The 17,544-nt window shown below is 44.9% G+C and overlaps 1 protein-coding gene across 5 annotated transcripts in view; it reads right to left on the bottom strand.

Moving 5' to 3' along the window:
* Prdm1 (PR/SET domain 1) overlaps nt 1–17,544 on the bottom strand; it is a 92,323-nt gene that overhangs the window by 3,874 nt on the left and 70,905 nt on the right. For 2 of the 5 annotated variants that reach the window (XM_031347640.1, XM_031347638.1), the window contains exons 2-5: nt 15,809–16,054; nt 9,217–9,336; nt 5,809–6,061; nt 99–1,204 (exon numbers count right to left, since the gene is read on the bottom strand). In XM_031347640.1, the coding sequence (XP_031203500.1) occupies nt 99–1,204; nt 5,809–6,061; nt 9,217–9,336; nt 15,809–15,994 (1,665 nt within the window). In that variant the 5' untranslated portion in view covers nt 15,995–16,054. Of the gene's footprint in view, nt 1–98; nt 1,205–5,808; nt 6,062–9,216; nt 9,337–15,808; nt 16,055–16,166; nt 16,246–16,306; nt 16,546–17,544 lie in introns of those variants that run through there. The other 3 variants (XM_031347641.1, XM_031347637.1, XM_031347639.1) reach the window with 3 other exon arrangements.

The raw sequence follows: 17,544 nt of genomic DNA, 5'->3' as shown, positions 1-17,544 counted from the left end.
ATAACAACTCACGGCCAGGCGGCCAGGAGGCCAGGCAGCGGAAACACAAACCAGCACGGGTCTGTGGGCAGAAACCCGCGGTGGGTCTAAAAGCCTACCTTCAGGTTGGAGAGCTGGCCGAACGTCTTAGCACAGACATTGCATTCATACTTGATCTTGCCATTTTGTTTCTTCAGGGGGTAAGGGAGGGTCTTGTAACCAGTCATGTTTCGTTTGTTTTTAATGAGATTCATGGCTCCGTCAGTGCTGGGGGCTGCCATCACTGCTGAGGTAGCTTTGGGTTGTACCACGTGTTCTGACGTGGCTGCAGTTCCCGCCGTTGGAGATCCACTGGGGGGACTACTCTCGTCCTTCATGCTGGCTGCAGCCCCGGTAAGGGAGAAGGCACTGTGGGGCGCGGGGACAAGGACCTCTCTGGGGTGCTCCGGTGGAAGCAGCCTCCGGGTTCCATCGGTAGGCAGGGAACTTGGCAGGGAAGCTGGAGCGAGCATGGGGTGAGGCAGGTTGCCGCCACTAAGGAGGTTACTGTAGACAGGATATAACCTGGGGAAGAGGCTGAAGTTGTTGATACCATTGATGTTGTTCATGGTGCTCAAGCCATTGGAACTGATGCCATAGGGTGGCAACAGGAACTTGGGGTAGTGCGCATTGTAAGAAGGGATGAAAGCTGGTGGGAGGTGAGGGGCAGGTGCATAGCCAGGGTAGGAGCCCAGGCCCTCGGAACCATAGGAAACATTCAAGTAGGAGTAGGAGTCCCGGTGTTCTGGGGGGCCTGGCGCCAGGGGTGACACCGTGTTCCCCGGGCTGCCGTGGGGGCTGGAGCTCTTGAGGCTCTGCTCTGGGCTGCAGCTTGCAGGGGGACTTGGAGTTGTGGAAGACGGAAGGGGGCTGTGAGTTATGTAGGTGGGTCTGTCCATCCCATAGGCCAGGGACGCTTTCAAAAAGTCTTCCGGCAGAGGTGCCCGGATGGGATAAACAACCCGAGGGTAGAAGGGCATGTCGGGGCTCCCGTTTTTCCGAAAGCCATCCATGTCCTTTTCTGAAGTGAAGGGTGAAATGTTGGAACGGTAGATGTCCTTCCTTTTGGAGGGATTGGAGTCCAGTTTCAGGATTTCTTTCACGCTGTACTCTCTCTTGGGGACACTCTTTGGGTAGAGTTCATTCTTCTCGCTACTGTATTGCTTCGGGCTGCTTTCCGTTTGTGCTAAAACGAAGAAGAAAGGCCGTTTACTCACAGGGCTGTGGAGAACCAAAGTGAAATCAGAAAGCCATCTTCTCTTCTTGAGAAACCCTGAGCAGCAGCTGGCAAATACAAAGGCTAGACACCTGGCCCCTAACGCCTCTCGCTCCGGAGGGCTCTCGGCCACCCACTCAGAAGACTGCTCTGTTTCCTCGGGGGGGGGGGAGCGGGAACAACATCAAACCCTTGAACAATGGCACCCTCCACATAGCCCCAGCGCCCCAGCACCCCTCGGATGATCTCCTTTCCATCAGTGAGAACTAGGATAGAAAAGTGCTGTTCAAACTGGAACGGGCAGAGCGTTCACTAAGATGCGATGGAAAAAATACAGGCGTGGGGGGTTGTCACGGGTTAATAAGTCATTTGCAGTTTACTTAAAGGAAATCGGCAGGCTGTGCAAACTTAGATGAAAGATTAAGACCAGTTTTAAGTAATGAACCGTCATCAATTTTCAACTCAATTCTCTTTGCATGGGAACTCCGTAAGCCTTGTTCGAATGGGCCTGTACCAAATAGAGAAGGACATGGCCGCTGCCCCTTCTAGCCATTGCTGGGCAACACAAGCATTTCACCAAGGTTCTGGTCTAACCAGACTACCATCTGGGCTGTCTCCTGGAATCATGAGGTGTGACAGTCACCTCTGCCAAACCACAACAGGTACTTCCCAAGCCAGTTCAATTACTTGCAGCACCAAAGAAAACAGGGGCAGCTAAGAGGAAAGCATTTGCCCCTAGAGACAGCATATATACCCTGGTCAAGCTCGGAAAAGGAGAACACTGTCCTAGACTCTCCATAGCTATGTAACCCTAATACACAGGGATGCTCATTTAAACAGGCATTCCTGCCCAGGATACTGAGAGCATCAGCAGATGGGGTGCACCCACTCTGAGTAGGAGCAAGATTCTTGACCTCCACAATTGGAGATCTGGCAGGTATGGGATGACACTTAAGACAATGTAAAAAAAAAAAAAAGTATCCTTTGTGCTCTTATAAAACAGTCCGTTTGGGCTTAATGAGAAGGAACTAACTCCAGGCTTGCTACCTGATAGGTCTGAAGATGAACTCTGTGGAAGCCCAGAATGAAAGCTTTCAGACTTTCAGATCCATTCTCCAGGCTGACAGGCCGGAGGGATTTGATTCCAGTGGGAAAGCGCTTTACAGGGACCTTATCTCCTACCCACTGTTATCAGTTACTCCTGGGTAGCCAGAGCCCCAGAATAAACACCGTGGACAACACTATCAGGGGAGATGTTGATGGGGTCAGTGACAGAAAGCTTTCTGAGGGAGAGCAATTTCTCAAGCCTCTCAACCAAAATAAATATCCCCTTATCAGCCCAATATCAGTCCTTCGGGTGAGGCCCAGCAGGCAGGAAGTTCAAATTGTCACTTTTGTTTTTTAAAGCTAAAATGGTAAAGGAAGAGAGAGACAAGTTAAGCTGGAAGACTGATAGGTGAGGCATCCCACAGTTACAGGAAGGGACTTACTGGAGGTTAGAAAAAAAGATAATGATTTTAGAAGCACCGTCAGTTAAAAGAAAAGAAGTTTCATGTGTGTGCACATGTGAGTGTGTGTGTGCTCTCGTATGTGCAATCCTGCTTTTGTACAGCCTTCCTAACTCTGTTTTTTTGGGGGGGAGGGACCCTGGGGGAAGACTTACTATGCAACCTCTCAGTTGGTCTGGAACTTGTTAAATAGACCAGACTGGCCAAGAATTCAGAGATCCACCAGCTCCTGCCTCCCAATCGCTGGGATTGAGGGTGTGTGCCACCACACCCATCTCTGTGCCATTTTTTTTTTAATGTGGCAAATCACATCAAAGACTCAAAATGTTTTTGTAGTAGTCCCACAGTGGAAACTTTAACAAACGAAAGCTGTTTAAGTCTAGAGAGTTGGGCCCTCTCTCCCAGTGCGGAGCACAGGTTTAATCCTATCTCTTCTTGCGAATAAGCACATCAGTCCCTGAACTGTTGTGAAGCTAATAACGGAGCCAAGACACAAAGAAGTCAGAACTTTTCATTTTCTCCGTGACATGCCTAATTTAGTGTTTGATGGCTCTGTCTTCAGGAAAAAGCAGGCCGAGAGCTTATCCTGAAGGAATATCCGCAGCGAAATGTCAGTGTCTCTAAAATACTTTACAGCTGGAAATTATAGACTGTATATGAAGGTACATTTTTAAAAACTCAACGTTCAGCAGCTGAGTAATCACAGGAGCGGGTCTCATTTCTAACTCTCCCACTTGGCAGCTCGAGTTAACATGAAAAAGAAAATCAAGATCTGTTTTTGTTCTTAAATCTTAAATGGCTGTAGGCGGACAGAGTCATTTCAAGAGTGAGCTGCTTCGGAAGGTTCTGAATGGCTTAATTATGCCGACTCACATTTTCGATCTATAATAAGCACCCCCAAGACTACAAGAAAGAACCTAGAAGTTCTGCAGTAGGCAAAACAAAGTCTGTTTTCAACTGAAACCGAGAAAGCAGATTAACATTCAGAAGTCTATAATTTGGTCAACTGATTTCTAGATGGGTTAGTTAGATAGATAGAAAAAAATTACCAAAAAGGTTGGGAGGGCCAGGAGCTAAATTTAATAGTTCTTTTCCACATTCCTCCCTCCCTTTTCTCTCCTGTCAGTTTGTGATTTCTGGGGACTTACATTCTTTCACTAGGTCTCCATTCCCTTCACCCTACTGTGGAAGGCCTTACAGAGATTCTAGACAGACCTCCATTGTGTTTGAAGCATGGAAATCCAGCACACCCCATCTTGGACACTCGATCTGCCTATTAGGCCTGATGAAATGCTGGAAATTTTCCTGATCAGAGTGTCAGTCATCGGTGGCCACACCTGGGCCAACAGGTTTCCCAATCAGGGGCAGGAGTCTCGCAATGCAACTGAATGGTTAACTCTCTCTCTGTCTCTCTCTGTCTCTCTCTCTCTCTCTCTCTTTCTCTCTCTCTCTCTCTGTCCTGGGAAGGTCAGACAAAGGAGGCAGGCAGGCGCTAGTGACCCTCAGCAGACTCCTGCATCTGTCCAAGGGGGACTCTGAAGAGCAAAGCCGTCATTTCACAGCATCATGAAACTGACTTCTGAACACAAAGAGTAAACGCGTGGAGTGGAGCAGGCACGGTGGGCACAGGCCTGTGACCCTAGCATTTGGGAGGTGACAGCAGTATCAGTGGCTTAAGGCCTTCCTTGACTACCTATGAAATTTGAACTGAACCTAAGCAGGATGAGACCCGGTCCATAAACAAACAAACAAATTAAAAACAAAAACAAAAACAAAACCCAAAGCAAACCCAAACACGTGAGGAGAGGGCTTGCTACCATTGGGCAGAATGGATGGTACCTGCCATGCTTAGTTCAAGGATATACTTTGCTGAGTTGAGGGCCCTGGGCACAAACACTATATTGTAAGCCTCACAGGGAAGGGTACTGAAGCTAAGATTTTCAGAAAACTGAAAACTCCCGAGAGCTCAAGCATTGCAGAATGAACACGGCTAGCTAGACCTTTAGAGGGTGTCACCACTGTCATCAGTCTTAAAGTTAAATTACTAAAATTAATATTTCCAGTGTTTCAGTGGTAAAATATGAACTATATTTAGTCTCCAGGGAACGCAAATGAGACTGAATAGTAAAAACTGGGTAAACTCTAGTTTGGAATTTTCAACAGGTTTCTGGCAATGTTTCCTCAAGTTTCAGAGAGTATCAAAATGAAGACTTTTAAACCTTCAAGATTCCGTTTGAATCAAAAGACGGGTCATGTTAAAAAGTGCTATAGGATTCAAGCTGTATGACCCAGAGCACGTGCCGGAGTTACAACACAACTTAGAATGTTTTTATTCTTAAATTGTCCCTAAAGCTACCTTGAGAATGACTGAAGTAAAGGAATGCTCTGTAGAGGTCATGACAGTAATTTTAGCCATATTAAAAAAAAAAAAAAAAAAGTAAAAGCTTATAAACCTAAGGAACCAAGAATTTGTCAAGATAAAGTGATAAGTGGTTACCGTAAGACTGATTAAAAGATGAGATTAATTCTTTTTACCATAAGGAAGGAAGCTAAGATATGAAATCTTTTAGGGTTTATTCACTTAGACTACTTGAACAGCTATGACAGCTTTTTTTCTAGAAATAGCTTTCCACATGAGATCATGGTTTTATAGGCACATGTATCTTCACAAGATTCTAGTGAAAACTCAAAGCTCTGACACAGTACAGCTGTAAGGGACTACGGCTGGCGTGCTCAATATGCCCACACTAATCTGCATCCTGCCTCCAAGCACCCATTTGCATAATGTTAGAATTGGAAATATATTTCTTCCTGTAACTTTCTAACCCAACACTCCGTATTAGTCATTTTATACAATATCTATGTATATATTTGATGATTAAGTTTTATAATAAGGAGTAGGGACAGTAAAGAATGTTTTTCCTCTTGCTAGTCTTTGCTAAAGCCACCTACTTAGTCCAACACATGATGAAGCCATATAATTAGACAACGTGTTATTAGCTCACAGGGGCAGAACTGACATTACTGGCATTTTTTAATTTTTTTTTTGTTCTGTAATCCACTTACTGAGATTCATCACTGTGAACTCTCCAGGATAAGGATAGTGGAGCCTCTCCGCAAAGTCCCGACAATACCACACAAGAAGTTCCTGGTTGGCAGGGATAGGCTTAACAGTGTAGAAGTAGATATTCATCCCGTTCTGACAGGCTGCCAGGTTTTGCTCCCGGGCAGAGTGAGCTGGATTCACGTAGCGCATCCAGTTGCTTTTCTCCTCATTAAAGCCGTCGATGAAGTGGTGGAACTCCTCTCTGGAATAAATCTGTTCAAAAGAGAAGATAAGATGCTGTGTGAAAGGCAGCCGGCCCGAAGCCACGGGGGAAGCTTCCCCCATGAATGAGTTCCAGCCTTCATTGTTGAGCTGGTGGGACTCATGCTGAATCAGCAGAAATGAGGGAGGAAATGGGGCACATTGTGTTAGTTACCTTTCCATTTCAATCTTATGGTCTTTTCATGTTGGGGAGGGCAGTGGATAGCAAAATACTACCACCACTACTAATAGTAATAATAATAATCATGATAATAATAATAAGTCCCAATTAATAACAGCCAGGAGTGGATGAAACTACCGTAAAGAAGGTACTCTTGCTGCAGTAGCGAATATCGACCAGGCGACTCTGCTCAGCACAGAGTTCCAACTCTGCTGACATCTAGTGCTTTGAGTCACTGGGCACACCAGCCAAGAGGACTGCGTCAAACCGAGTCTCACCTTTTTTCTATGGCCTCTGTACTAGTGTTTCCTACACCTCCGCCCGGGGCTTAGACTCTGCAAACATCCTCCACCCCCAACCCCGAGTCCCACAGTAACACTCGTTCAGATGAATACTTGGAAGCCAGCCTTCTGGTGGAAACACTGGGTGGGGCCAAGGTGAACTTCACCTGCCATAACAAAGTGAGCCACTGGCACGGAGGCCAGGAGTTGACAGCCTATTGAGAAGTAACTTTTCCTCTTGGTAAACACAGGCAGCCAGGTGCCTCTTTCCTGTCAGAGGAGTAGAGAGATTCGCCCATATCTGTGAGGAGGCTAGCCTACACAGCCTGCGCGTGCACACACAAGAGCCACGAGCTTGGGCTTTTGGAAAAAAGAAGAGAAAGGAAATATATGGTTCTTGTAGAGAAGGACTCCGAAGTCTGACCTTCAGCAATGCTTACCTCTAACTCACAGCTGTGCTCACAATGCCTCGTTAAAGGCATATAGTTAAGATCGGGGAGAAATATACTCCTACTGAAACCAAGGGGTAAAAGATTCACTCACTCCTTATCCTCTCCAGAAAAGCTCCTTTCTTTGAAGAACCGCCACCTTTCCTTCAGAGCCGAGAGCTTTCTTTACACACAAGACAAGTCTCCAAGAGGTACGGCTGGCTGGCACTTCCTTGCTCACCCCAGAGATTTTGCTCTACAGGGCTATTTGCTTTATTCTTAGTCACACACTGGCTGTCTGACTGTTTCTCTATTTCCCTCCAACGTTATCAGAAATAAAAAGGAACTCTGTCCCTTTAATACAGGCAGTAAACAGCAGAATCAGTTTCTTTTGAGAGTGACTTCCTGTGAATTGTATGTGTGTGTGGGGGGGGGAGCTGGGGGGTGCGTGTGGCTTCATCAAAGCAGCCTGGGAGAGCTTCCGCGGTGTGTCTTGTTAAGAGAAGATGTAACAAGACCGGCTGGATTCAGCTATCAAGAGGGGTTTTCAAGTTTGTTTACTCTGACGCGCAAACTTCCAGGAACAAGGGGTTCCATCGCTCTTACACCAGGGCGGAAGCAGTCAACAGAGGGGGTGTTGATCCTAGTAGGCTTTCCACCTCTCTGATTTACTGTATCCTCATTTAAAAAAAAAGAGGGGGGGGCGTGGATGTCATGAAAGTCACACGCACCCCAAGAAAATAGCATCCTGCCTTTATGAAAGACACACTGATACCTGCCTTTCCATCTAGTATCAAGAAGACTAAACACAGGCTGATTCATACGGACAGTTACAAGAAATGTCACTGCTTTCTCAACCTGAGCGCGTCTTTGACTGTGTAATTTGCATGGCACCCTTTCATTCCTCACAACAGACAGATGTTCCTATTCCTGCTTCACAGATCAGGATCTTCCAACCTGTGAAAAGACTTATTCCCATCTTCGTGGCATATGAACAACTGACTTAAGTAATTCCTTCCAAGGGAAGCCTTTTAGTTATTTAGTCTAATTATTTTTGTAGGTCTTTAAATGAAACAGAGCTGGGACAGTAATGGGAGATCCTCTGGTGTTTCTTGACTGTTTTCAAAACAACAGTGTCAGATTGTCTTTATTCAGAGCAGTTGAGGCCAAGATTAATCTACCACTGTGGCTCCCATCGGAGAAGTAAAGGCAAAACCACTGATATTTTCAGACTGTGGATCTTGGAGCAATAGATCTTAACACCAAGCAAGTAATAAATAAATAAAAATTGAGAACAAATACTTAACAAGACTACAATTATAGTCGTATAAGTAGTAAGTTTTTGGAAACAAACCTTCGATGAAGAAAGGCTCTCAGGAATAAGTAATTTTTTTAACCAAAGTATTTTTTTTTCTTATGTCAAAAGATATCAGGCAGAGTAAGCGTAATCCAGTTTTGGATATTACCATCTCTTTGGGCGATGTGTATTTCATGTCTGTGTGAGGAAAGCAGCTCACTACATTTGTATAAATAGCTCTTCATTTCTAAACTGAGGAAAACTGGACCTGCCAGAGACATTTCGGAGGACACTTTTTACCCATGAATCCCATTTCCCAGGTCACCTGAGTCCTGGCTAACCCTGACGTTCCAAAGGAGAGAGCATAGGCCAGACCTTTAGAATAGCTCTCCTAGCTGAGTCTACCATCTCACAGGCACAACAAGGATTTTCTTTATGCTCAGCAGCTTTGATACTGTCAAATGTAACAGTTTTATGGTGCAGATGGATTTAAACAAAACTATCTCCATGAGCCTTCCGAGTTCCACTAACTCACCATCTACCTATCCTCTCTTAGTGACATTTCTCTTTGAGATAAGTTCGTTTAGGATAACTCTTCCATTCAAATGAAGTTTAACTCAGCAAGAAATGAAGAAAGGGTGAAATCTAAGCCTCGGTGACTCATTACTACTTCCTCGAAGAGAAATGCAAATGAGCCTGCCCTAGAAGCAAGCAAACTGTTTCCTTTCCTCACAGACCTGTATGTAATGAGTTGCAAAAATTGAGATTCACAGGTAGTCCACAGCTAACCACCTCCAGCTAATATTTCCAGGCAGAGTGTTTAGCCAGTTTTCCTGAACTAGCTCAGAGTTCCAAAGTTTCCTTGGGTGAGCCCTGTTGTTTCTCATCACAGGTTGAGAAGGAAGTGAGCATGTTCTTTAAGCTCCATTTACCCTCTTACACTGAAAAGTCTTAAAAAAAAAAAATGTTTTCTTACTTACCCGCCAAAAATACTTCCTGTTGGCATTCTTGGGAACTGTGTCATTGGTGTAGACCTCGCCGATCAGGGGTCCAAAGCGAGTTCCCTTTGGGATGTACTCCTTACTCACCACACCAATAATCTAAAAGGAAAAAAAAAATGTGAAGTCATTACTCAGACTCTGAGATGTCAATCTAGCTAGTTCAGTGAATGGAACTGCCAACTGGTAACCCAGCGAGGCCCCATCGATGCCTCCACAGTTAGCAGGAAAAAAAGCTTCCTGACAGTCATCTTATAAAGTCATCCAAGTAGTCCAGGGGATTGCTTTCTAGTGACCCTGCTGACTCTGCTCTAAGAGAATCAAACAGCCAGGGCGGGTGGAGAGAGAGAGAGAGAGAGAGAGAGAGAGAGAGAGAGAGAGAGAGAGAGAGAGAGAGAGAGAGAGAGAGAGAGAGAGAGAGAGAGAGAGATTATTGCCTTCAGTTCCCTAGTTCCCTCCTTCTCCCTCAAACCATAAATACCGTGTGCTTGAAAGGAATGCAAGAGTTTTAACCTCAGAAACCAAAATAATGCTCTTGAGTTGTTCCACAGGGGCTGAGGGAACCAGAAACCAAACACATTAAGTTTTTTTTCTTTTTTAAATTCCAGATGGCTTCTCGCTCCCCTTTCCTCAGCTTGTAAGCTTTCTTTACTAGAAGAAAGATCTTTCAAGTAACTTTGTTCTTCTCTAACATCTCCTCAATGGTGGTCAGAAGTCCCTCTTTGAAATGGAATATGTAATGAGACTGTGGGTTCTAAAAGATGTGGCTTCTAAGATCTGAGGAAATGACCTTTTCAGACTGAAGGCCTCGCACACTCTGACTCTGTGGGGTTTGCTGAAGAAACAGAACTATGGCTACTCTTCCTTGAACGTAGCTTTCTTTTTTATGTTATTAAAAAACAAAACAAAACAACAAAAAACACCTCAGACACAAACCAGGAAGTAATTCAAATGAACCCTGAGTGACTCTGTAACACCTCTCACAGTGCCAGGTTTCCTTTCTCAATTTAATTTTGGTTCTGGTTCAAAACAGTAAGGAACACCTTACTGGCATGAGCAAGGGCAAGGTAAAGCACAGCATTTATTTTTACTTTGCTGTTTTCTCGGTGGCTCTCCTATGACTATGTGCCTCAACGGTAGGTGCAGAGAAGCAAATCAATGGCTCTTCAGGTAGTTTGAGTGAAAAATACAGACTTTGGCTGTGATGCAAACTGGTCTCCAGTCTCATCAAAAGTTAAGCTTGGGCCTAGTGTGGAATAATCACACCTGAAGAGTGGGGACAGGCCACTCTCATGACAGGCGTCCCTTTATCATCAGATACCATTTTCTTAAACAATTTAATATTCAATATATGTTAACGGGGCATTCTTAGGACAGGAAAGGGGGAGAGGAGAAATTCTCTATACCCAGCACAACTCGAAACAGACTCGTTGAGTTACAGGTGTTATTTTTGGTCCTGTATGAATTTGTGGCAAAGGTCTGAAAAAAGCAGATGTTTGTCTCCTCTCTATTCTGCCCTCATCACATCTGTCTATGCTTCCAAGAACACCTCATCATTGGGGAGCCCAGCTAATAGCCCAGCTTTGGGGAAACAGGAGCATCTCAGAGCAGAGACTCCAGAAATAAAAATCTACACAGAAAACTTGACTAGACTTCCTTTGTCCCAGGCTTGTTTAGGGCAAATTATTGAACCCACTCTGTAAAAATCCATGGAATTGTCTTCTATAATACACAAATTATTAGACATTTACATTTGAATGCTTATTCCATAATATTAAAATGCCAAGCAGGAAAAACAAATAATGCCATTTGTCAGGGAGCCAATAATTAGCTGATAATTTCAACATATCCCCTTTAAAGCAGTAATTTTAAGAAAGGCACTCGACTGGTTCATCAACTTTGTTTTAAATTATAGCCTCCTGCGCACAGTTTCTTGGGAGTCAGAGCTTGACTACCAACAAGGAGCAGTCCAATGAGGTCACAATTTCCCTGCCAGATTACCATTCTCTACAGAAGAGACTCTTGGTTTTCACCTATCGATTTTAATGCTAACAAAACACATTGTCCTGTGGCCAAAAGGAAGTTAATTAGAATCCTGGTCCTACAAAAAAACAGAAAGAAAGAGAGAAAGAAAAAAAATAAAGTAGAGAAGGTACAAGGTTTCTAGTACCTTTTAGGCCCAACTATGGAGTTGGCACCGTAGATGTTTAAGTCAGTGTTTGGAGCACCTGCCGTCTATAACCTCACAAATGCAACTCAACAGACAAGTCGTGTGAAAGAGGAAAAAAAAAAAAGGAGTAACCAGGAATTCTGGGGTGGCTTCAAGTCCCAGCCACTCTGGAAGTAGAGGCTGAGTCCAAGGTCAGTCTGAGAAATAGAACCAGACCAAAATGCAATATTAGATGATTTTTATGAATACAATAGAATCTTAATAATTAGAATTCCTACTATACACAGAGCCAAGGAACATGAGGAAATTCACACTGATAAATAAACAGAGACACACAGTTCAGCATTCTGAGGTTAGAGGAACCCTGTAGCTTCGAAATCACCTGTCTCACTAGGTGTGGTGGTGCATGCCTCTAATCATAGCATGCAGGAAGATCAGCAGCTTGTGGCCTGTGTTCCGACTACAGACACCTCAAGATTCTATCTCAGCAAAGAACATCAAATAAACCACCTTTAGCCATCCCAAGTTCAGCACGCTAACAACACACAATAAACACCTTCATGCCTAATCCATGTCTGATTCGGGAATCAAAGAAGACATAAGAACTACAGCTCTGAAGGTGATGGTGACGGTGGGATGTCTTTGGATCGGGATAGGAGCCAGGGTTGTTCATAATAGGAAGTAGGAAACAGATCCAGATGAGTATCTTAGCCCAAGCCCATCTTCCTAACCCATTGTTTACAGTGTCCTACCCTAGGAACAAGCAAAGCGCATGGAGAAGCTCGGCTTGTGCTTTGAGTTGGCTCAGTGCTTTTTAAAAAGACTAATTAATTAAGCATGTGTTCACCTGAGAGGAGAGACACTTCCCTGGAACTGACCAGGGTCCTAAAGGATCACTCCTGGGGACCGGCTGCTCTGTGCCTTCCCTAAACCCGTCAGTAAAAGAAGCCTCCTGAAGCTGCCCGTGCCTCTTCTGCCCCCACAGAAGCCATCCACGGCTTGCTTTATGTGCTGAGCCAACTCCTCCGACACCTGGGCACATCTGTCTCTGTCAGTGGCTTTGGCTATAGGACACAAACTGGAGCTCGGAGACAAAAAGCAGAGCTTCTTTTTAACTTTACTAAATAAAGATTTCTACAGTGCAGGACGGGGCGAGTGGGAGTATAGAACGAAAAGTCAGACGATAAGGACAACATAGGTTTGTTTGTTTGCTTTAAAAACAAACTACCATTTAGAGTGTGCGATACCCAAGCCCAGTAGAAAGCATGGGGATTTGAAAGGAGACAGTTCTGAATGTGGCCTGAGTTTCCTCACTTCAAATTAAGATTACTTTAATTACTTGCTGTCTTTCTCCTCCCCAAATCTCACCCAACAATTAGATTTCCTTTCCTGTATTTTTACTATAAGGGCATAGATTGAGATGTCAAGTCCATACTTCAGTCCAGTTTTCAAAGGAATTAACAGGTGTTTTTGAAAGGTCTCCTGCTTCATTATCTTTATATTAAGGGAGATGTGGTGGCACTCTGGCATATACTACCAAATAAAAAAGACTGGAGGTGGAATTGCATGTTATGTTGAGATTCCGTACAGATGGCTCAATTTAATAATGGACTTCCATCAGAATGGACACCATGTCCCTAGATCTGCCTGATGTTTGTCACCACTCAACTTCAGACCAGAGTCACAGAGGAGCCACACAATGCCTGAGGACAAGCCACCACAGCTGACAGCAGAAAGTTGTCCTGGATACTGTTCTTCCAATGTCAAAACTGATTTTTTTTTTTTTATGCAGTCAAATATTCAGAGATTATTTGAGGAGGCTGAGGGGGAAATCCCCACAAAAGAAGAACCCACCAGGTTAAATGTTCTAAAAGTTTTGAATAGCATGCTTGTACTTGGTTTTAGATCTGGAAATAGGAAGTAAGAATGATCGAACGGCCCCAATAAAAGAACAGAATGATTCTGAGCCAGAGTTAAAAATTGATGTTAAGATCAGAAATACAGTTCGCATGTTTTGTTTTTAAACCAAGGGGGGGGGGAGTGTGGGGTGGTGGGAAGGTGCTGACACATAGCACAAACTCATAATGAAAAATGATCTTGTTTTAAAGAAAAAAAAAAATCCCCAGGATGTCAGCACACAGTACATAAAGTAACAGCCTCTGCTGTTCTAATGAAAACATTTAAAGATGGGCGAGATAGAGCAGTCAGATAAAAACTACGCATAGAAAGGCCTTTCCCTGTCTCCACAGCTCACGGAACTCACGGAACTAACTGAACAATGGTAGTGGGAACACTTCATCCATCCTAGATGCTTCTGGCCTGGCACTGCTTTGCAGTTATCACAGCCCCAATGGCTCAACTCTGTCCTTCTCTTTCACTACCCCAAGGGACCCGTCCCAAAGTTCAAAACAGAAGGAGACAGAGAGATGGGAAAACAGGCACACATTTTGGTGTACACTTAAGACAGGATGGAGCTTACATTTGTTTCCTGCCAGCTTTTATGATTGAGGACTGAAGATGTGCTACCACAGCTGTTCGACTTTTATTTAAGTAAGACCTAAGAGCAGGACCAAAGAATGCTGACTTTCTCTGTGTCATGAAGGACTCCCCTTCAGAAATACAAGTCTTGTCTCTTTCTGGTTGCTTAACATACAGAGATGGGAAGGACTTCAGCAGAAAAGAACAAGAATCAAAACGGGCTTAGTGAAAAGACGGGTCTGAGCTATGTTAAGATAAATAAGGCCACAGTGACACCAAGAGGGGCCAGCGGAGCATGATCGAGAAACACCTGGAGCAATCAGAGAACTTTGCTCCCGGTCTGTGCCTGGCTGTAACTCTAGCCTTCGGGGAAGTTGACTATCTCTCTGAACCTTGAACTAAATGATCTAATAGCATAACTCCGTTCAGCCATAGTTTTCAGTAGAACAACAAAAACTGAAAAACTTAAAAGGGATGAACTGAGAAGGACACTGTAGGAGAACAGAGCCAAGGACCCAAAGTGGGAGTCGTTACTTCAATCCCAGCAGGCGATAGAGGCAACAGAACATGAATGGCCCTTTTTGAAGGGACCAATATTTAGGCAAATCTGATGGGGAAGAACACACTACACCTTATAAAGCCACAGCCAGGCCTCAAATACCCAAACAAATGCCACATTGACTCCACAGGTTACATACTCAGAGGCTTTCTGATGAGAAGGACATTGTTTTCAGAAAGAGGTATAATTAAGGGTGACCTCTGGGGTTACATTTTCTTTTCTGGTGATATTTATATACAAACTACAGTTTAAATTTTGCTTTTCATAAAACACAGCACTAGTCTCCCATCGGAAATAAAACAAAGAGTGGAGCTTTAGTGAAACTCAAGGCAGAATTCCTCTCTTTGAGTTTAGATCTCAATCTCTTCCTCCTCCCTCCTTTGCCCCCCCAAACATTGAAGTCAGACACACAAACAGGAAAGAGACAGTGTTTGCCTCTGGAGAGGCTTTCCCGTGTTGGGGAAGGAGGAAAGTGACCTGGCTAGTCACAATTCCAGGAACAAATCTGGAATTCTTACAACCCAGGATCCCCACCTTTTCACTGCTCCCCAAAAGACAGCAAGCATCAGAAACCACAGCACTGTGGGCGATGGTGATGGTGGGAAGTCTCCTGAGGGCTAGCCTCAGCAACTTAGCCACCAGGAGACCAATGGGAGCAGCAGCCAGATTCTCAGAGCTTGAGGTAATTTTGCAAATCACTTCACTGCCGGCTCTAATTGTTACACAAAAGGCTGGATACAAATCAGGTGCTCCTCAGGTGCCTGTCCCTTTGATACAAAGAGTGTACCCACTTCAGAAGCCATAAAAAGTGGGCCTGCCGGCCTGGCCCGGACCAGGCCAAGGAGCTGCCACAGGTAAACGGTGGTTAGTGAAGTCATCTTGACAGAGGACACTTTTACGTGACCCTCTTCCTGGTTAATGCCATCACTTCAGTTCATAAACACGTCAAGGTTTTGAGAATAATTTTAGAAACCCAGCTAATAAAGCTGGCTCGTTAAAAGAATAAAGCCATCTCATGAGCAAAGGGTAAAACCTCCTTTTCTAAGAAAGTTTCCTTCCTTTAAAGCTGTTGTCCAAGAAGGCCAGTGGGTGAAGCACCGAGCCCCTTTACGGGGCTGGCCACCAGTGCCGCCAGTCAGCTTTTCCAAGTCATGTCAACTTGCCAAAAGATTTAACTGGTTAGTAATTAGTGCAGAGCAGCTGAAGGGAGGAAGAAATGAATAGGAATTGGCTTGAAGAGAAAGCAATGGAAAACGGTCACTGGAGCGATCAATTATTTGCCAATGCATATAAATTCTCATGGCTCTCAGAGATAGTAGGAGAGCTGGCCCAGTTGCCCGTCAGACTTCCAGAAGGCGGCCGCTTACCTCTTTGCTGTTGTTGGCGGCATACTTGAAAAGCAGGTTCCTCGGTAGGGATGCCTCGGCTTGAACAGAAGTACCCCCGTCGGCGCCGGAATCCCAGGGGTGGTCGTTCACTATGTATGTACACTTCTCTTCAAACTCGGCCTCTGTCCACAGAGTCATATCTGCGTCCTCCATGTCCACTTTCATGATCCCGGTCTCTGCCAGTCCTTGAAACTTCACGGAGCAGGAGCTACACTTGGGGGCAGCCTGGAAGAGAAGGGAAAGGCTTTTAATCCCCATTGTCCGGCATTCCTGTGCCTCCCTCTTAGAGGCTATGACTAACACAGTACTCCGAAGACTTTAAAAGCTGATGGAGTACTTGTACAGTTGAGCAAGAGTCCAAAGCCGGGTAAAGTAGACTGCCTTGAAGAAGCACGGTTTTAAAATGCAACCCTTGGCTGGAAAAAAAAATGTGTATTATGTCTATGGTAGCCTCATCAGGAAAGAAAGAGCAGCTACCTTCGAACAATCCTTGGCTTTACCTCTCAAGGCAGAAAAGTGTCGTGGGCGCTGCTGCGTCCTGTGTCCTGGGACGCCCGGGGTCATGGCCGCCAGACCCTCAGAGCTGTGGAAAAGCTGCCTCAGAGAAGTGTCACAAACAAGGGGAGGAAGAGGCAGGGGCGCTGTCTGCGTCTGAATGAAGCTAAAAATGGAAAACGCGTGTGGTGCAGGAGCGGAACCCAGCCTGCCTTTTCCAAATGGGGAAAATTGAACTTTCCCACCAGCTCCCTAGCGAAGCAACTTTCAAAACAACTGGGTCCCCCTCCCTCTGCCGCGCGCGCGCGCGCGCGCCCGCGCCCGTTCAGTCTCTTTCATCCTCCAGCAGGCAAGCCCGAGAGGGGTTGCATCCTGCCAGCATCCCTGAGCACCAGCCTTCTCGAGCTCCCATGGACCACAGGAAAAGAAAAATTGGAGAAGAGGGAAACACCTAGCAGCTTTTTTTTTTTCTTGATCCGTGGGCATCTTGAGCCAGATAGGAAAATTAAAAACAAAACATAAAAAAGAAGTCAATAGAATTCCCTGAAGAGAATTCCTTTAGGAGCCCTCAGCCACAAATAGCACTTTCTATTTAAATGTGAAAGTGCATGAATTCCCAGAAGTCACTGAAGTGGCACAGTTTACTGTAACTAAAGTAATACAGAAGACTTGGGGATCCTCCTCTTAGCTGCCCTCGGAAAAAGTCCTTTCCAAAGAGGAAAGGTAAAAAAGATAAAAACAGCCCCTGCTACGTATTCCCACGTAGATGCCGCAGATAAAAATTAGGAATAAGGATATCCATGTTAAGAACGCGCGCTTGTGAAAATGTAAACACAGTACCGCGGGAGCCCTCCCTCCAGCTGGTCTTTCCAATTCCCCACATCGTCCCTAGATATGATGCTCTTAGGAGTGGAAAGATGTTTACTTGCCCTTGTCCCGGTTACAACTTAAACTAACTTATTCTTATTTAGTTCCAACATATAAGGTCATGTTGGACAAACGATGCTAAATATAAATGAAAACTCAAGCCAACCGGGGATAGTTACTCTACTGGCAGCGGGTGGCGAAGCGGACAAGAGCCACTACTGAAATTTCAGTGAATTGACAATTATGTTTAGAACTGAAAGGGTTAATGATTCATGCGGGGACAGAAAAAAAAAGTCTTCTAAATGTTTAGCAGTGCTCCGCGCACTAAAGCAGAAGCGTTGGTTTCTACTGAG

Source organism: Mastomys coucha, unplaced genomic scaffold, assembly GCF_008632895.1.
Source record: "Mastomys coucha isolate ucsf_1 unplaced genomic scaffold, UCSF_Mcou_1 pScaffold3, whole genome shotgun sequence".
Lineage (NCBI taxonomy): Eukaryota > Metazoa > Chordata > Mammalia > Rodentia > Muridae > Mastomys > Mastomys coucha.
Note: the sequence above shows the minus strand (reverse complement) of the source record. Positions and strands in the feature narration are given on the sequence as shown.